At 42.3% G+C, this 20498-nt stretch overlaps 2 protein-coding genes across 5 annotated transcripts; one reads left to right on the plus strand and one right to left on the minus strand.

Moving 5' to 3' along the window:
* Window positions 1-6149: 6149 nt before the first annotated feature.
* On the minus strand, window positions 6150-9454 carry LOC103790739 (testis-expressed protein 13D-like). Of its 2 annotated transcripts, none has more exons than XM_008990715.5 (2): window positions 7447-9454; window positions 6150-7141 (listed from the first exon to the last, which is right to left on the minus strand). In XM_008990715.5, the coding sequence occupies exon 1, from the start codon at window positions 9221-9223 to the stop codon at window positions 7457-7459; it is 1767 nt and encodes a 588-aa protein (XP_008988963.3). In that variant the 5' UTR covers window positions 9224-9454; the 3' UTR covers window positions 6150-7141; window positions 7447-7456. The 2 variants fall into 2 exon arrangements, with proteins under 2 accessions (XP_008988963.3, XP_035144560.2); XM_035288669.3 differs by having other exon boundaries at window positions 6152-6833.
* A 527-nt stretch (window positions 9455-9981) lies between these two features.
* Window positions 9982-13857, plus strand: LOC118150615 (testis-expressed protein 13D-like). Of its 3 annotated transcripts, XR_013531393.1 has the most exons (3): window positions 9982-11989; window positions 12296-12405; window positions 12605-13846. XR_013531393.1 is itself a non-coding variant. In XM_035289062.3 (2 exons), exon 1 carries the CDS (start codon window positions 10213-10215, stop codon window positions 11977-11979), a length of 1767 nt encoding a protein of 588 aa, XP_035144953.2. In that variant the 5' UTR covers window positions 9982-10212; the 3' UTR covers window positions 11980-11989; window positions 12605-13857. The 3 variants fall into 3 exon arrangements, 2 of the variants coding, with proteins under 2 accessions (XP_035144953.2, XP_035144952.2); XM_035289062.3 differs by lacking the exon at window positions 12296-12405 and having other exon boundaries at window positions 12605-13857; XM_035289061.3 differs by having other exon boundaries at window positions 12296-13846.
* The last annotated feature ends 6641 nt before the right edge of the window (window positions 13858-20498 follow it).

Below are 20498 nucleotides of genomic sequence, written 5' to 3' on the forward strand. Positions count from 1 at the left end.
TTTTGCTTAACATTATTTATGTGAGATTCAACCATACTTTTGTATGTGACAATAGTCCTTTTTTTATTGCTGCTTATCATATCCAATTGTATGAAAATATGACTATCCATTCTACCATTGATAAATATTTGACTTGTTTCCAGTTTGTGGCTATTACACATAATTCTGCTATGAATATTCTTGTACCTGTCTTTTGAAGGGTTTATGTACTCAGTTATCTTGGGTATGTAATCTTGGGTACGTATCTAGAAGTAGAATTGCTAAGTCAGAGTGTAGGTTAATAAGCTACAACCACTTAAGAAAACTATTTGACAATATAGTCAAATAGTTTTCTTAAGTGGTTGTGCTATTGTACACACCTGTCAGCAATGTATGAGTTTTGTTTGTCCCACATCCTTGCCTTCACTTGATATTGTCAGCCTTTTAAATTTCAACAATTTTGATAGAATTTTAATGATATCTTATTGTTTTCACTTGCATTTCTCTGGTGACTAATGATGTTGAATGTATTTTCACGTTTAACGGCCATTTGGCTGTTTTGTGATGTGCTTGTTCAAGTAATTTTGTGAAATGCCATTTTAAAAACCGAGTTATTTGTCTTTTTCTTGTTGATTTGTAGGAGGTGTTTGTTCTAGAGTTTACATGTGAGTCTGTTATTGTATATATGTATCACGAGTGGCTTGTCTTTTCCTTGTGTCTTTTGCTTAGCAGAAGTTCTTAATTTGAACAAAGTCCAATTTATCAATATTTTCTTCTATGATAACAGTTTTTTGTATTCTGTTTCGAAATCCTTATTCCAGTAGACCTTGATTTTAAGAGTTTTATAGCTATAACTGTTATGTTTAAGTCTCTGGTCCATTTTAAGTTTAGTTTTTTTTATATGGTATGAAGTAGGGGGTCCAAATTTATTCTCTGGTATTGATGTTTCAGCAGCATTTGTTGAAAAGACTGTTTTTTCCCTATCGAATTGTCTTGGAATAAGGCAAGTCTTTTTCTGTCCCTTTAGTAGGAGTTTCTATTTCAAGGATAACAACTATCTTTGTGTTGGATCATCTTTGTCCTACATACGTATGTGTTACTTTCTAATTACTTTAATCTCATGGACATTATTTTTTGCATTTACTGTAATTATCTCGTATTACTTTATGCCATAATTTGATTTTCAGTAATATCTATTCTGGTTTATTGTTATCTTTGATATGTTTAATAGATCTGTTAAGGTGCCTTTTTTTTCTCATTTTTTTCTTAGTTCTGCAGTCTCCCCTTTCTGCTCTATCTGTTGTTATACTATTTGTCTTTGAGCCCTTGGTTCATTAAATTAATATTGTTAAGTTCTTTTATAATACAACAAAATACTTCTATTCTTTGAATTGTGTTATTTTTATAGTCTAGATTCTTTTTCCACAATATTTATTTTCACTTTTGCAGAGTTAACTTGGTTATGCCTAATGTGAAAAGCTTCACTTAGCTCTTCCGTTTGCTCTGACAGAGTTTAGGTACATTCTCCTTAGCAACCTTCCCATCTTATCTGGGGTAATTCTGTTTTTCCCTAGGAGTTAGAATTTGGAAACTGAGTGCTGCTTTAAATTTGCCTTTAGACCTTGTGCTTTCTGGTAATGGTGAATAAGTTTATTCAGACTAATTCTCCTACTGAAAGCAGCAAAAAATGCTGGATATGTTATTAATGTTGGATTCTCAAAAGCACTGAAGATTGACAATATAGTAAGAAGTTGTCATGTCAAAATGAAGAAAATGTGGCAAAGAGCAAGGAAGCTCACCATTATTAACATGCAATATAGACATTAAGGTAAAATGATTACTAGAGGTAAAATGATTACTATGTTTGAAATTTTTATAAAAATAAATGTTTTGATTCACCAGAGATACATAACGACTAAAACTTTTTGTGTTCCCAATAATACAACTTCAAAGTATAAAAGCAAACACTGAGAGTCCAAGGAGAATTAAACAAACCCACAGTCATAATGGTAGCTTTCAGTATATTTCTTTCAGTAATTGACAATACAGGCAGAAAAAACAGATGTATACCACCAGTGGTGTACAGTGTTGTTGACACAACTGTTGCTAATGGTGATAATACTGGAAATAACCTACATGCACATTCAAAGAGTGAGCAGCAATTAAAATGAATGAACTAATTTACAGTTATAACACAGGAAGATGTGGAAAACATCATGTAAAGTGAACAATGCAAATTTGAAAAAAGTTGATATTGTTTACCACAGAGGTAATACTACATATTGTTTATAGATAAATACACATCTATAAAAACATACACAGGAAGGTATATGGCTTGGGTTACTTTGGGGGATGGAAGGAGCAAGGGAGGAAAGGAGAAAATGTGATGGAGAAGGACTTTAGTTGTATCACTAACATCAAATTTCTTTAAATAAAAAGTTCTAAAGCAAGTATGACAAAGTGCTCACAACAGTGATAAGTTCACCACTTCTTAGCTGTTTGATCTTGGGCAAATTACTTATGCTTAACCTTTATGAGCCCCAGTGTATGTCTGTAAAATGGGTTGCTAATTTTACCTTTAATACATGGAAGTTTTTCTGAGGATTAAATGAGGTAAAGGCATTTTTTTGTGTAATAACCCCATAGTAAACACTCTCTAAATCATGGCTATTATGATGAGCAAGAAAGTGTCAAAAGCATCCATTCAGATGTGAGTCAGTAAAGACAGATGTGAAAATGTACATTCCCAAGAGAGATGACATATGGCACTTTAGGCTCTGAGTTTGTCCTTGGGTAGACAGCAGGGCTGAATTTTTTTAATTGTTCTGCTCTATTGGGTGCAGGGTCTGTCTCCTCTGAAGTGTGTGTGTGTGTGTGTGTGTGTGTGTGTGTCTGTCACGGGGGTTATGTTTATTATGAGAGTGGGTGATGAGGGCCTTTACCTCACACAAGGCACTGTGTGATCTGGATTCTTCCAAATTCAAATCCCAAATTTCTAAAGAATGGTGGGCCGGGCACCGTGGCTCACACTTGTAATCCCAGCACTTTGGGAGGCCAAGGCGGGTGGATCACCTGAGGTTGGGAGTTCAAGACCAGCCTTACCAACATGGAGAAACCCCATCTCTACTTAAAATACAAAATTAGCCAGGCATGGTGGTGCATGCCTGTTATCCCAGCTACTTGGGAGGCTGGGGCAGGTGAATCACTTGAACCTGGGAGGCAGAGGTTGCAGTGAGCCAAGACTGCATTATTGCACTACAGCCTGGGCAACAAGAGTAAAGCTCTGTCTTGAAAGAAAAAAAAAAAAAGAAAGAATGGAGTGGCACCTTTAGAGAGTGGTCTGCTTTCTAGCCACTGCCTTATGGAAATCAAGATGATAATGGAGTATGGATTCCAGGCACTGCATGAGTTGGTGACAAAGTCACCATCCTCTCTTCTTAGCCATGAGTGAAGTCTGAAAGAAAAATTGATTTCTTCTGTCAATGGCTTTGGGCCTGTCCTCCTCAGATTAAGAAAATTTTCATAAAATCCTACTGCATCTCATTGTCTAACAGCAATCTGTACTTCATTGCTCAAGGCTCAAGACAGTGTTGGAAAAATGACAAGGATAGCTCAAGTGGCATTTGAAAAAGAGATTATGGGGTGGTATGGGGTCGAGCTTGTTGGTACTATCCTCACCAGTGAAAAATACATGCTGACTTGCACCTCTTCTGGTTTATTCAATCATCAGATACAGCTTACTGGACCCTCAGGTATCCAGTGCTTTCAGAAGTCACCCTCTTGCCATTAGATCAAAACCAGAGTAGTAGTCATTTTATACTCTACTATCGATATATTAATACTTTTTGTAAGTTACACTATTGATAGGCTATTTCTAAGAATTGCTAACGCAAAGTGGCCTGTCAGTTTCCTCCAATTCGGGCCCAGTGATTTTTCTTAAAGGTTGTGTCCCCCAGTCTTTCTGTACCAGTCAGTCTGTGCTTATTCTGGGGTAACTAACTGCTCACAGATCTGCAACCTACTTGATTCCTCCCTTTATGTTTCAGTCTTCTACCTTCTGCCCCAACCTTAAGACTCTCAGATCTTTGGGGATCCAGCATCCATTCTCCTTTGTTTCATATTCCTACACTTGGCTGATGAATCATCTGCCCCTGCCCTCCCCTCCAAGAGTGGTGATCCAAGTGTGACTTGCTAGCCAATTAGTTGGCTAGAGCTTAAATGTCCCAAAGTGCCTACTTTTTTGAGTCCTCCAGGCCACATTAGCATGTAAACAGACATCAGAGATTGTGTGCATGGGTTTGTTTGTGGTGGGGGTGGGGGTGGGAGGTGTAAATTTGTGAATGGTTCCTGTGAAAATGTTTAATAGGGATGTTACTTACAGATACTAAAGGGCTAGCAAAGAGAAAGAAAATACAAAAACCGTTTTGTCTACAGAAAATGAATTTATGTCTGTTTTTATGGCTAATTTTACCACATACACAATAATAACTCTGAATGTTGTCAAGATAGGTCCGATGAAATTCGTTGTAAGGTATATTCACTCACAGTGTGCCATTGTGTTCAGCTGCGCTTGCACTTGTGTTGATTATTGACTATGGGCTTCTGCCCATGTATTCTGCTCACATGGAAAAAAAATAAGGGAACGTGACTCTAGTCTTTCTGAGATTAACTGCCTAGCTGCCTCCTTTCTTTTCTTTTGGCATTTGTTGGGTAGCTATATTGAATAGGTCACTGTGGGTACAAAGTACAAGAAAAGAAAGCATATGTAATCAAAGGTGTAAATTTCCCTAAAGCAGCATGAAACTTGTTCCTCAGTACTCAGCATATATAGCTTGTATTTACTCTACATGCCTTTTCTCTATTCTATTTACCACCTTTGATTCCTAGGAGATTAAATCTGCACAAATGTAGATACAGAGTAATACTCTGAACTTTAAAGTGTTATTTTCCTTCCTTTATCATCAATGATTATCATTTAAAGTTGTTATGAAGGCTTTGTGACAGAGGTTATACTAAAATTGAAAGTATAAGAACTTACTGAAAATCATGTAAAAATTAGCTATGTTTTTAATGTGGTTTCTCAGATTGATTAATTTATGCAATTGAATTGTTCTACCTCTTGTAAACATACATTCACACTTTGCAAACTTGCACACCTGCAAAGTAAAGTGTGGTGGTATTTGTGATATTATCATTGTTTCATCAAGAATGATAACTCAGCCAGGTTACCCTTTAAATCTCACTTTGTAGGCCATTATATATCACCTTCCTGTCTCAATATAGTGGAAATTGATTCCATAAAGGGCTCAAAGACCAAAAGTACTTTAAACTTAATAATTTACAAACACATTGGCATTTATGAAGTGTTGTTATCTTAATTTGGAAATAGTTTGAAATTCTTATAAAGTTTAACAGTATATGAAAGCACTTCCCCAAAGACAGATGCATCAGTTTGGATATAGTAAATTTTTTGCTTTAGCAAAGTGTGTGTCTTTAAAAAATTGTTTTTCTCTGAATTGAAAATATGACATGAATATTCCCTTATAGCTTTCATTGTGACCTTTAACCAAGATTATAGAACTCGTGAAATAGTCTCTGTTTTTCCTTTTTCTTTCCTTTTTCACTATCTTCCATTGCTTTGTTCCCTTCTTTCAGCATTTATAAGCACTACATGTAATAGGAACCATGTCAGGTGCTAGGAATCCAGGAGTGAAAGGACACAATCTATTTTCTCAAGGGACCAAGTCTAGTTGAAGAGAAAAAAGAATTAAAAAACTAATTACACAGTACTGGTGGTGTAGTGGTCAGGAAAGACTTCTCGGAGGAGGTGGTGATTGAGCTGGAAGGATGAGTGATAGGTGACAAGGAGATAAAATTAATCTTACTTGTGATATTAATAGCTTTGGGGTATGATAGCTCTCTTTATACAAAAAAATGGCAGAGCAGGGAACTTGAGGTCGCTATCCCTCCATAAAAGCATCTAATAGAGCTGGAAAATACTGGCAGAATTAACTTTTGCAGAACTCTGGAATCTAGTCAAAGCTTATAACAACCAGGGGAAAGCTTAATGAAGAAAGAAGCTGCTGCCTTGCAGTAAGGGAGCTCTCTGGTATTTCAAATTGTCTACCTTTTCCCACACAATAGATTGGAGGTAGCCTTGAAAACAGCAGTCTGTACTCCTGGTGCAGGATGCCATGTGCCAGATGGTGCAATATGGGCCGTATTCTGAAAGAATTGTGGTTGTGTGTTTTAATCTTTCTGGAAGCTCCCGGAAGGACAGATGTATGGACTTACTTCTGTTTTGCCCACCTGACTCTGAATTTGCAGGGATGGGGCAGATTTCCAGGTGGCATTTACCAAAAGCATTTAAAGGCAAAACTGTTGGCTGTAGCAGCCTGGGACAAGGGGTCGCAGTCAGGACAAGCAATAGGCAGACCAAAAACCCTGGGAAGAAAGAGGCTGAGAAAAAGACATATGTGGGTTTTAAAAAACTTTAATGTAAATCAGAGAATTGAGAAAACCTTGTACATGCCCAAGACTGGACATGCTCAGAAAAGGCCTGAAAAGACACTATAACTCTACTTGTTGCTGACTTTCAGGTTCCCCACAAACAAGGAAGTAAAGGCAAAGGCAGCATTATAAATGATCTGGGTAAGCATCGAGGGAGTTTCCCAAAACAAAATCAATCCTCAAAGAGTGGGAAAGTTTTAAAAATTCTTTCTCTTTTCTTAAAAAAAAAAATTGGGGGCTGGGCGTGGTGGCTCATGCCTGTAATCCCAGCACTTTGGGACAGGTTCAGCTTCTTCAGCAACAAGCAAGTTTGGTGGGGATGAGATACAAAAATAGGACCTCACCTATAAAACCAATGAAGCAAAATGAAGAAAACATGAACACTGCAGTAGTTTCCAAAGGAAAAACAGCATTTTCAAGGAAAAGTGGTGTTTCCAAAATTTCTTTCCAAAGGAATAATAGCATTTTCAAAGAAAAGTACTGTTCCTAAAATTCAACATAGCTTCTAACTCTAAAATCACACAACTATTCCCAGCCACGTACAGGGCATTTTCAGGAAAAGGAGTGAAACAAAAAGGAAAAGAAAAGACTTCTGACTTCAGCTTCTCCAGGGTGTTAACCAATCAGCATCAGCCATCCAGAATCTTACCACCTGCAAAACGTAAACACAATCAGAAGAAATCCCCTATTTAAAGAGCAAATATGATACTCAAAATTAGTCCATCTCTGTTCAAGTTAATGAATATAAATTTTCTTATCTGTATATCCACAATAATTTTTAAAAGGGCTAATTTGGGTAATGGGATAATAAATTATTTTTTAAATTTTTTAATTTAATTTTTAATTTTGTCCATAATTTTGGTTTTAATTTTTCTGTGAAGTAAATAAGTTATATTTTAATCAGAAGGGGGTCTTAGGAAATTAGTTTCTCTTTGGAGTGTGTCCATTCTTACTTACCGTTCTGAAATCAGTGAGTTTGTCCTCCACTCTCAAATGGCACACGGGCGTTCTTGCATTTATAGCAGGCCAGACGCCATGAAAAATTCACGGCTTTACATGGGCATTTCCAATTTGCTGGAATTGGCAATGAGGCACACTTCTCCTGTTGCCAGGATCCTGAGACTTTATTCACTTTTGGTTGCTTGGCATTCTGCCCCTGAGGCTGCTGCTTCTTTGGGCTTCCTCTGACACCATGGCTCCTGCTGTCCCCCAGGGGAGTGTCCTGGGGCGTCTCTGGACCTTCTTCTGGTTTACAGCTCCTGCTGAACACCAGGGTGGCCATCGCCTGGGCCCCCTCTGGGTTTCTGTCCTGGTTGTAGCTTCTGCTGTCTCCCTGGGGGACAGTCCCCTGGGACGTCTCTGGACCTTCTTCCTTGATATGACTTTTGCTGCCCCCCAGGGGGACAGTCCCCTGGGGCTTCTTTTGACCTTCTGGTTTGCGTCTTTTGATAAACACCAGGGTGGCCATCCCCTGGGCCCTCTCTGAACTTCCTTGCTGGCTGTAGCTTCTGCTGTCTCCTTTGGGGACAGTCTCCTCAGGCCTCTCTGGACCTTCTGGTTTGTGGCTCCTTCTAAACCCCAGGATGGGCCTCCACTGGGCCCTCTTTGGACCTTCTTTCTGATTTTGTGTCTCTCTGGGCCCCTGGGGTCTTTCTGTGCCTTTTTCCTGCAAGTGGCTTCTGTGGCTCCACAGTGGGGCTGTCCCCTGGGGCCTCTCTGAATCTTCTTCTTGGTTTTGGCACCCACCGTCTCCAGGGACGGGTATTCCTTGGGACCTCTCTGAATCTTCTCCCTGGCTGTGGCTTCTGCTGTCTCCTAAAGGGAATGACCCCTGTAGGATCTCAGAACCTTCTCCCTGGATGCAGCTTCTCTGGTACCACAGAGGGGCCACCTCCTCCTGGAAGTCCACTGCAGCCCACTGGCAAGGTGGGTGGATCCCAGCATGAGGCATCTGAAGTGGGACTGCTGCTGCTTCTGCTCCCATGTCTGCAGCAGATGGTAGAGCTGGCAAGAATGGGGCTTCCATTGAAATTGGTGGTGGGCACGGACATGGATTTGGCACTGGCACTAGCTGAAGAGGCTGCATGGCCTTGGCCCAGGGACTCAGGGGTTCTGGCATAGGAAGAACATCTGTCAGGGTTGGCATCTGGGCATTAGCATGTAGCCCCATAGCCACCACCACTCTCTGCTGCTCTGTAGCCAAGGGCCATGCCGCAGCCCCATGCTGCTCTGTTTGCGGCCCAGCCGTTATTTCATGGGCCAGTGGAGCAGCCTGGGGAAACCTCTCAACCTGGAGCAGCCTCTGGTACAGCCCATCACGCTCATTCAGCGCCTGCTGCAGAGCGGACTGCGTGAAGTGCAGCTGCGTTGTCGCCTGTTCACACTCCAGGCGCAGCCGCTCCAGCTGGGAGGTCAGAGCCCAGGAGGCCGCCTGGCGCTCCTCCACATGCCCTTGCAGCCGCTGAACCTGGTACAGCAGCTGCTCCTGCTGCCCCGCGGCCACTCCCACACTCAAAGCCAACGCGCTCCAGGTGCAGGCCCTCTTAACGGACCGCGGCACTTTCGGGTCGGCAACAATGGCCCGAAGCCCGTCCTCTACCTCGTTCCACGGCCGCGAGCGGAAGGCCACGAAAAAGGCTGGGCCGCTGCCATCCCTGAGGACTTCATTGTTGATAAACCTGATCACATCACTGTGGCGGAACCCGCTAGTGTGGTCTCCAAAATTCACCGCCATGGCGGCTGTGGCCTAGTCAAGCAGCTGCCTCACGGGTGTTGCCTCGCCTGCGGCCGCCAACCAGTCCGTCCCTCCCTGCCCTGTCAGTCTTACTTTAGTCCTTGCTCAGTCCTGGCCTCCTCCTCGGCCTCCTTCCTCCCTCACTCCCTTGTTCTCACAAAGAGTGAAGCAGGACCCCCTCGCCACACCAAACCGGACGAGCGACTCCGCGACACACCACAGAGAAAAGCTGAATCATGCGGCAAGGCCTGCTGGGACCCGGAAGGCCTGCTGGGACCCGGAAGGCCTGCTGGGACCAGCTTCCTTTGGCGCTGCGCTCCACACAGGGAAAATGGGTGTACTGCAGACTGCAGTGACCCGACAGAAACTTTGTTTCCAAGAGCTTAGAGAGGATAATATTCAGCATCATGGAATGAATTCCTAGCCAGGTGATGAAGTTGGATAGTTGTATACATGGATGCTGTTCTTTTCTTTTTTTTTGAGATGGAGTCTCATTCTGTCGACTGGTGGCATGCACATGTATTCCCAGCTACTCAGGAGGCTGAGGTTGCAGTGAGCCTAGATCGCACCACGGCACTCCATGATGCTGAATATTATCCTCTCTAAGCTCTTGGAAACAAAGTTTCTGTCGGGTCACTGCAGTCTGCAGTACACCCATTTTCCCTGTGTGGAGCGCAGCGCCAAAGGAAGCTGGTCCCAGCAGGCCTTCCGGGTCCCAGCAGGCCTTCCGGGTCCCAGCAGGCCTTGCCGCATGATTCAGCTTTTCTCTGTGGTGTGTCGCGGAGTCGCTCGTCCGGTTTGGTGTGGCGAGGGGGTCCTGCTTCACTCTTTGTGAGAACAAGGGAGTGAGGGAGGAAGGAGGCCGAGGAGGAGGCCAGGACTGAGCAAGGACTAAAGTAAGACTGACAGGGCAGGGAGGGACGGACTGGTTGGCGGCCGCAGGCGAGGCAACACCCGTGAGGCAGCTGCTTGACTAGGCCACAGCCGCCATGGCGGTGAATTTTGGAGACCACACTAGCGGGTTCCGCCACAGTGATGTGATCAGGTTTATCAACAATGAAGTCCTCAGGGATGGCAGCGGCCCAGCCTTTTTCGTGGCCTTCCGCTCGCGGCCGTGGAACGAGGTAGAGGACGGGCTTCGGGCCATTGTTGCCGACCCGAAAGTGCCGCGGTCCGTTAAGAGGGCCTGCACCTGGAGCGCGTTGGCTTTGAGTGTGGGAGTGGCCGCGGGGCAGCAGGAGCAGCTGCTGTACCAGGTTCAGCGGCTGCAAGGGCATGTGGAGGAGCGCCAGGCGGCCTCCTGGGCTCTGACCTCCCAGCTGGAGCGGCTGCGCCTGGAGTGTGAACAGGCGACAACGCAGCTGCACTTCACGCAGTCCGCTCTGCAGCAGGCGCTGAATGAGCGTGATGGGCTGTACCAGAGGCTGCTCCAGGTTGAGAGGTTTCCCCAGGCTGCTCCACTGGCCCATGAAATAACGGCTGGGCCGCAAACAGAGCAGCATGGGGCTGCGGCATGGCCCTTGGCTACAGAGCAGCAGAGAGTGGTGGTGGCTATGGGGCTACATGCTAATGCCCAGATGCCAACCCTGACAGATGTTCTTCCTATGCCAGAACCCCTGAGTCCCTGGGCCAAGGCCATGCAGCCTCTTCAGCTAGTGCCAGTGCCAAATCCATGTCCGTGCCCACCACCAATTTCAATGGAAGCCCCATTCTTGCCAGCTCTACCATCTGCTGCAGACATGGGAGCAGAAGCAGCAGCAGTCCCACTTCAGATGCCTCATGCTGGGATCCACCCACCTTGCCAGTGGGCTGCAGTGGACTTCCAGGAGGAGGTGGCCCCTCTGTGGTACCAGAGAAGCTGCATCCAGGGAGAAGGTTCTGAGATCCTACAGGGGTCATTCCCTTTAGGAGACAGCAGAAGCCACAGCCAGGGAGAAGATTCAGAGAGGTCCCAAGGAATACCCGTCCCTGGAGACGGTGGGTGCCAAAACCAAGAAGAAGATTCAGAGAGGCCCCAGGGGACAGCCCCACTGTGGAGCCACAGAAGCCACTTGCAGGAAAAAGGCACAGAAAGACCCCAGGGGCCCAGAGAGACACAAAATCAGAAAGAAGGTCCAAAGAGGGCCCAGTGGAGGCCCATCCTGGGGTTTAGAAGGAGCCACAAACCAGAAGGTCCAGAGAGGCCTGAGGAGACTGTCCCCAAAGGAGACAGCAGAAGCTACAGCCAGCAAGGAAGTTCAGAGAGGGCCCAGGGGATGGCCACCCTGGTGTTTATCAAAAGACGCAAACCAGAAGGTCAAAAGAAGCCCCAGGGGACTGTCCCCCTGGGGGGCAGCAAAAGTCATATCAAGGAAGAAGGTCCAGAGACGTCCCAGGGGACTGTCCCCCAGGGAGACAGCAGAAGCTACAACCAGGACAGAAACCCAGAGGGGGCCCAGGCGATGGCCACCCTGGTGTTCAGCAGGAGCTGTAAACCAGAAGAAGGTCCAGAGACGCCCCAGGACACTCCCCTGGGGGACAGCAGGAGCCATGGTGTCAGAGGAAGCCCAAAGAAGCAGCAGCCTCAGGGGCAGAATGCCAAGCAACCAAAAGTGAATAAAGTCTCAGGATCCTGGCAACAGGAGAAGTGTGCCTCATTGCCAATTCCAGCAAATTGGAAATGCCCATGTAAAGCCGTGAATTTTTCATGGCGTCTGGCCTGCTATAAATGCAAGAACGCCCGTGTGCCATTTGAGAGTGGAGGACAAACTCACTGATTTCAGAACGGTAAGTAAGAATGGACACACTCCAAAGAGAAACTAATTTCCTAAGACCCCCTTCTGATTAAAATATAACTTATTTACTTCACAGAAAAATTAAAACCAAAATTATGGACAAAATTAAAAATTAAATTAAAAAAATTTAAAAAATAATTTATTATCCCATTACCCAAATTAGCCCTTTTAAAAATTATTGTGGATATACAGATAAGAAAATTTATATTCATTAACTTGAACAGAGATGGACTAATTTTGAGTATCATATTTGCTCTTTAAATAGGGGATTTCTTCTGATTGTGTTTATGTTTTGCAGGTGGTAAGATTCTGGATGGCTGATGCTGATTGGTTAACACCCTGGAGAAGCTGAAGTCATGAAGTCTTTTCTTTTCCTTTTTGTTTCACTCCTTTTCCTGAAAATGCCCTGTACGTGGCTGGGAATAGTTGTGTGATTTTAGAGTTAGAAGCTATGTTGAATTTTAGGAACGGTACTTTTCTTTGAAAATGCTATTATTCCTTTGGAAAGAAATTTTGGAAACACCACTTTTCCTTGAAAATGCTGTTTTTCCTTTGGAAACTACTGCAGTGTTCATGTTTTCTTCATTTTGCTTCATTGGTTTTATAGGTGAGGTCCTATTTTTGTATCTCATCCCCACCAAACTTGCTTGTTGCTGAAGAAGCTGAACCTGTCCCATTAGAAGATCTTCCAAGGCCAAAAGAAATAGCACCTCACTTCTGATGGACGCACACCTCAGTAAGACTGATGGCAGACTACCGGCTGCAGTGGAGAGGAGTGAGAGGAAATCAGAGAAGAAGATGGTTTGACATTCATTAGGGGGAAAAGGAAGAGCAGAATTTTTTTGTTAGGATTGAATTTTTCCATTGGGGCAAGGAATTAACTTAGAAGAGTTTGGGGGGTTGTAGGTTAAGTTGTATAGATAATAGCAATTTTGATAAATTTCATTTAGTTTCTTAAGTTGTTACTGTCTAGTATGTAATAGGAGCTAGACTTATATGTTTTTATTTGGTGCACATGTTATTATTTGGTGCACACATCATAATCCTTGTTGCTGAGTGGTTAGAAGATAGGAAAGAGCATAATTTGGGATACAAATTAGATCAGGGGTATCTTCTTTGCCTTGCATGTAGTGTGGCCTTGGGAAAAACCAATTTAAATAGCATCTAGATCCATTTTTGCAGTTTTGTGGGCAATGTGAAAGAGACTTTCACGAATGGCCTTGAGTAACCAAACTGCTAGTCTCATTGATTTGCAGGTGAGACAAGCAGTGGCAAAGTTCAGGAAAGTGGCCTTACAGAAGTGCAGGCGGAGATTTTCTGATTTTCTGCTGATATCCTCCTTTGAGAGGGATAGCTACTTCCTTGGTTGCCCACCAGCCTGCTTGAAAGACCGCTGGCATATCTTGAAGAAAGAGTGCTCTAGGGAGTGTTCACTGTGTACTCGAGGCCTCAGCCTCGGACTGCCCACATTCCAGATCCCTTTCAGTCAATAGTGGATGAAGAACAAAATGAATCTCAAGGACAGACAGACAGACAGACAGACATAAAGGGCACTGGGCTATGGATGGTTTTTCTCTTGGGAGGACTAATTGGGTTAAAAATAAAACTGGACTGGGGTAAGCACTCTTGGGAATGCCCCTGGACCCCTCCTCTTTTGTGTGTTCTCTGTAGACTCCCCCAAGGCTGTTGGTGCAAGGCAATGAGGGAACCAGGGTGGAGCTCAGGAGCGGTTGGTTAGATCTGCCTTCGGTCCAAGCTAAAGATGTTACAAGTTTTCCCATGAAATCCCACCCAGCTCATCAAGATCAACTTTTGTCAGGGTTTTTCTGATCCTACCTGGTAATAAAGGGTGTGCACTTGATTCCTGTGACTTCTGCGTAATGTGTATCTCAGGGCAAGTTTTCTTAGAGGTGGAAGCTTAAATTTGCATCTTTCCTCACTACCACTGCAGTTCAATCTCGTTTACTACTGGAGGGGCCTTCCTCTTATGAGGAATTACCCAAGAAGGACCTTCAATCTATCGTGATTGTCCTTTCTACCCTCACTGTCCAGGTCCACATAGTCCCTTGAAGGTGAGCATGTCTTCTGCTCCAGGGTGGTAGGGCATGAGGGGTGAGTTGGGGAGGGTGCTTCTGCCTAGGCCGAGAGCTCTGATGCCTGGGGTCCAGCCTCCTATGTACCAGGAAGTCATTTCCCTGAGATCCTGTCTCTCTGAGGTCCCCTGATGTCCCATGAACAGAAATTTCCCTCCTGCATTTCTGTCTTCCAAATCACTGTCCCCTGTCCCCTATGCATAATCCTATCAAGGTGTTTAGGCTGTAGCCTGTCTGCTCATAAGACAAATGTTCCCTGAGGTGAAGGGGTGTGGAGGCCAGCTACCTGCTTGGTACGGGGACAGAGAACAAAAGTGACTTTGCCTCACCAGCATTTTCACTTTCCTCAGAATCATGATTACTGGGAGGGCCTTGGTTACTTTGGAGGGGAGCACTTCAGAGGAAGAGTTTAGGAATGTCAGACCCAAAACTAGGATTTCTGAATTGGAGGCAGGTTTTAAGATACTCATGCGGGCTGATAGCTACTTGGAATTTTGGGAAGATAGGACACGGATGAGACTTGGACATAATCCATTTTCAGCATAATCCATTTTCATATACTAGCAGGTCATTCCAGATTTCACTATAATTGTTCTTTTATGGCTTCAAAATGGACCCTGTTGTTCACTGGCATGCTTTTAGGCCTTTATGAAAACAGATTCACCCTGTGCATAGCTTTTATATATTTTAATACAATTACACAGTCTTTCAGGGTCAATCTTTTTCAAAACAATCTGAATCATTGAGGCTGTCAAATCACTGCTCTCTTCCAGGCTGCACACATGCAAGAAAAGGCAGCAGGTTTCTATGGCATAAACCTGAGCTTTGGAGTCAGAGAAAACTAAGTTCAACTACATGATCTATTATTCACTAGCTGTGTGACCCTAAAGAATTTACTGAACGTCTCAGCCCCACAAGTGTTAGTTCCCTTTTGCTATCCTTTGGGTTCTTCTCTGGATGCTGCGGTCATGAGTGTAAGTGATTATTAATCATAGTAAGAGCTACCATTAGAGTGCTTACTATGTGTTCGATACTTTAAGCACATTGTCCCTTTTGATGACTCTAAGGTATTACAGGTACCCATAGTAATAGTTGTCAAAGTGTGTACTACTGCCTCCAATTTAAAGGTGTGGGAATACCCAAATTTGGGACTTAATGAAGCCTGGCTTCAAAATGAAATGTTACTAGTTCCACTGTCTGTACTCTACATCATATCACATCACCTAACGTTTTACACTTACTGAGGAATACATGTGCATTTTAACAGGGATCATAATACCTAAACCCAAAGAAATGACTGTGATGGAGGGACTTTGAGGTATAGTGGCAGTCTGGCAGTTATGGAGCTGCTCTTTTAGAATATCTCAAATTTTGGCTGGACGTGGTGGCCGAAGCCTGTAATCCCAGCGCTTTGGGAGACCGAGGTGGGCAGATCACCTGAGGTCAGGAGTTCGAGGCCAGCCTGACCAATATGGTGAAACCACGTCTCTACTAAAAATATAAAAATTAGCCACGTGTAGTGGCATGCGCCTGTAGTTCCAGCTACTTGGGAGGCTGAGACAGGAGAATTGCTAGAACCCAGGAGCTAGAGGTTGCAGTGAGCTGAGGTCATGCCACTGTACTCCAGCCTGGGTGACAGAGCGAGACTCAGTCTCATTTTTTAAAAAAAGAATATCTCAAATTTTGGGATATGTGACCACCTAGGCTGCCACTGAGTAGGGCCATTTATTATCTTAGTCACCAGGACTGCAAAATAAGGGCAATGATATAGGCAGTGGGCATGACTTGTGCTGATTCAGCAGACTGAACTTATGAAAAGTTTACATCTGAGTTTAATATTAGGATAGGACATATCTTGACTACTTACCTAAAGTCTTTCTGAATATTCAGTTTTTGTTTTAAGTGAGTAAGGTGCCAGCTGTAAAAGCCCAATATACAGTATGAATATATATTTTTTTCAATGAGGAAGGAGGAAAAAATGAGATTTCAAAAACTTGACACATGTTGCCAAATGGGGATCTTTTTTAAATTATGGTGCTAAATCTACAACAGAATGGCAAAGAAACGCATAACATCCTTATCACATGCTGTGTAAAGACTCAACACAGAATGGTAGCAGCTGCTTCTTATGTGGTACAGGCACTGCATAACGCTCTTTAGCGGTTTCTTCACTTCTAGCATGTGATACAGTAAGTGCATCCACTGGCACTAAAACTCACATACACTTGATACTCAACAGCCCTAGTCTGTGACCTTATGAGGTTGCTGTTGAACAGATTTTTCTCATTCTCTATACTGTTTATTCTTTGGTGTTTAAGAAAAGGGTTCAGAAATAGTGAAATGGACATATGAAGTGTTGCTGCACTGGGTATTAATAACCCAGGAGACCTAGTACAATTTTTCGAGTACAACTCCCTATTTGGTTTGTTGTTGAAGGTACTCTCTTCAATGGACTTAAGAATTACTCTAGTAGGTCAGATCCTGGCCCACCTAAGCTACCTTCTCTGGGGCATAAAGCAATTGTGGAAAAGCACCATATCATCCTGAGTGATAATTTTAAAGGTAGGCAATGCCACTAGAAATCTCTAGCTTCTTTTATTACTTTATATATCAAGTAAACAGCATATATTCAGGGTGGGATTGTTATAAGCTGGACAATATGCTTTACTCTGTGGAAGTGATCTTTATTACTCTCAGAGACCTCGTATTCTATTAGAAGAAATAAGGTAAATATTCATCAAACAGTAGTTCTCAGTCTTTTCATCAATTGTTCCATCATATTTTTTCACTTGCAGATGCCAATTTTTAAAAGATTCTGCACATCAAAGGACATCAATTAATAAGAGATTACTCATTCATTTAAAATTTAAAAAGCCTATATAACTATAAAGTTCTTTTATACAAAGTTGATAAAATTCTAACCCAAAGCAGCCACTTGCCATTTTTCATTTAGGATTTTGGTGAGGATTCAATGAATTCTATTGTTATTATTATTACCATTATTATAATTACATGTAGCCTAATCACAGGCAAATGTACCATTTTACTAGGCCCTTTGTAATGCTGACAATACCTCAAAATCAATATTACCTTCTTAAAATTCTATGAACCTTGGGAACACAAGTTAGGAACAACCTCTGTAGAAAGCTAGTGGTTTTAATACATGTTAAATGCCAGTAAGTGCTAAAGGATTTTACAGGAGTGCTGTATGTACCATTTTGGGTTCCAAAGCTTCCATGATAGCCAGATGGTTCCGAATTGTGTACGCAGTCTGCAAAAAAGTTGCTAGGAAAATTGACTTTGTTTTACTTCGAAATAATATGTGGTATTACAGCTTCACTTGAGACATTTTCCAGCCCTTTGTTGCTTGTGTCTATATCTACGATTTTAGATTTTACTCTTTATTCTGCACTACATTATAAAAATAATTGTACACAAGGCAGACATCTGTGATTACTTTTGTGGTAGGCAGCATTAAACCATATCCCAGTGTTTATAAAATGATGATAAAGAGCTCTCTGAGGGTTTTGTCTGTAAGTAAAAGTTTTAGGAGATTTAATCTCATTTATCTTTTGCTTGATACATGTATTTATTTTGATAATTTCAGTGAACCATATTGGTTCTAGGAAGGAAAAAGATAGAACAAGTATTGAAAATTTCATACCTTTACCACTGCAATTCCTGATATTGTCTAGACAGTTTTGAAACTTCAGAACATTTATGACTTGCTTTGTAAAAGACTCATAGTATTGAATTCCCTGCTCATCAATGATTCTAGCATTTTTTCATGAAATATTTATTACTGAGAAGGAAATGCAAAGTAACGTCAATGTTGCATATGTAACTATAAAATGCATTTAGAAACCTACCACTAGCCATTTTGTTTGCTGGGTTATAGTATTTCATTTGTATTTACAAAACTGCTTAGGGAAATGTTTACAGTCCATTTCATTCCTTTCCTTCCCCAAATTTTGGTATTTGTGATGTATAGATCAAAGTGGTCATCTGTGTTTGGAAACATCAGAGGTTTCTTTAAAAATGTTCAGGCAAAAATATATAGACAAACTGGTAGTCTCTTAGACTTGAATCTTTTCGATTAAAGCTCCAGTGGTGAAATTTTATTCTTGAGCTTTCAAGAAAGAGAACAGATTTTTTTAGATGAAGAGCTGCAGCCTCATTTACAAAGAAGTAATATTTTCTTGTGCTGATAGTATACCCTGAGGGCCCCCACCCAGGGTAAAGAGGCAGAACGAAGATTCTGCCATGATCCAAAGGTAACTGGTTGATGAGCCCAAAAGAAGTACATGATGATTTATGTCTGTCAGGTGTGGGATGTGAAGAGCTGTATCTATAAACCAAAATGAGGCAGACCACAGGGTAGACATTGGTAACTCATGAATGTGAAAGAAGTCAATGTCAGAAATAATATATTTCTTGAGGCAAATTGGAAGCCATACTCTCTGCAGAGGGTTCTCTCTATAAAGTGAAAGAAGAGGCGGAAAGGAAGGGAGCTAACTAGGTGCTAGGTACTCTTTTAGGTTCTGGGTGTGCTAAGAGGAATTTGACATCATCCCTGTCTTCTGGGTGTTCACAGGCTAGTAGGAAAAAACAATCTTGTGTATCTGTTAGGCTCCAGGCACATTGCATATGCCATCACATTTATCTTCATGGAAAAGATAAAAACTAGTGAGGAGTGGCCCTCATTTGGTGTAGAAAAGGTTCAAAAAGGAGAATGTGGTGATAAGAACTTAACTGTGTATGCAGGTCTTCCCAGGAGAGAAAATATCCAGATCACTTTAAAAATAAAACAAAACAAAACCAACCAACCCCAGACTACTCAGTGTTTTGTTACTTTGGATGGATGAGTTTATGATCCTGATTCCAGACCCGTAAATCCAGGAAACAAACCTTGATTCTGAAGACCCTTCCAAGACATAGTAAATAAAGTGACCAAGGCTAAAATAGTATATCCAATTTGATAAGACATATACTTATATATAGATATGCTATGAGTCAGGGCATGGGACCAGTTGACACTTGAAATGTAAGAAGAATATTCTAGAAGTCCAGATTACAGTTGCTAGACAGGAGACTGAAGCCTGAGCAATCCAGTGCAGTGCCCTCAGAATTAATGTTGGGAGGCAGAAGAGGATAGTGGTGAAGTGCACAGGCTCTGCAGTCAGTGGCCTGTGTTCATATCTTGGGCCTGACATTAACCAGTTGTGCCACCTTGAACAGGCTACCTAGGCTCTCTGAGTTTCAGTTTCTTTGTTGGGAAAATGGAAATAATAATAGTATTTGCTTCACAGGGTTGTTAATATAAATAAATGAGATAATATATTCAAAGTGCTTAGCAGGATGCCTGGAATGTAGTATGCAGCTAACAAAATATTTGCTGTTGCTATTATTCCGAGAATGAAACCTCAAAAGCAGGCAGAGTTTCAGCTAGAATGAGGGAACTTCCTTTGAGTCGTCAAGGAGGCAAAATTAGTGCAATTAAAAAAAAAAAAAAACCTGTACATAACAGACAGATAAAAAACCTTGCCATCTTGAATAGATTGTGCAGTTAGAATATAAGTTCAGTTTGATATGCCACTACTATGTCCCTAGAGCCCCATCCTTTCCTCTATCACAGGTCTTGTTAAGTGAATTATAATTGTTTGCTTGTCTGTCTTCTTCACTAGACTATGAGCTACTTAGGGGCAGATACCGTACTTTTCTGTAACCTAAGTACCTACTATAATGTCTGGCATATGGTAGATGCTTGCTCATAAGTATTGGTTTAAAGAATAAAAATATTAAGAGAGGCTTAAATAAACATATGCAACAAACTGCCTCTGGCTTCTCACTTAAAAAGCACATTTAGAAAGATTGCCCTCATAGGTAAACCCAGAGATGATCAAAAGGAGGTGTTTTTTTTTTTAAAAAAAAACAGAACAGTTTTTTTCTTTAATCATTTCTGTAAAGGAAGTGAATTTTAGTAAGTGCTAAGAGAATGTGTAAACTCACCACAGGTAGCACTATCATAACACTGTCACAGGAGAATTCACACCTATAGATGAGCTAGTGGAAGAACAAAGTTAGTTTTGAAAGGTCAGAGAAAAAGATTTTGAAATGTCAGAGCCACTCTATAAAACTGACTACCCTTGACATCATTCTTTTAATCTACCTGGGTTTGAGAATAGCCTAGGGCATTCAAAATGAAGACAATTAGCACCTCAGACAGGGCATCCACATGCAAAATTCTGTCACCTCTCAGAGACCTCAGGAGTTGACAAGTTTGGATAAGAAGATACTTTCCACCTTGGCTGGCAGTTATTCTAAACTTTCAATGCTTTTATATTTGATTTGGTGGCATCTATATTCTAAAAGGTTGTAACTGTGAAGCTCTCTTCCTCCATTCTATGA

The sequence above is a fragment of the Callithrix jacchus genome, chromosome X, assembly GCF_049354715.1.
Source record: "Callithrix jacchus isolate 240 chromosome X, calJac240_pri, whole genome shotgun sequence".
Classification (NCBI taxonomy): Eukaryota; Metazoa; Chordata; class Mammalia; order Primates; family Cebidae; genus Callithrix; species Callithrix jacchus.

Bases quoted from the DNA above. Each gene is read 5' to 3' on its own strand.
- LOC103790739 (XM_008990715.5), bottom strand. From the start codon at position 9,223: ATGGCGGTGAATTTTGGAGACCACACTAGCGGGTTCCGCCACAGTGAT.
- LOC118150615 (XM_035289062.3), top strand. From the start codon at position 10,213: ATGGCGGTGAATTTTGGAGACCACACTAGCGGGTTCCGCCACAGTGAT.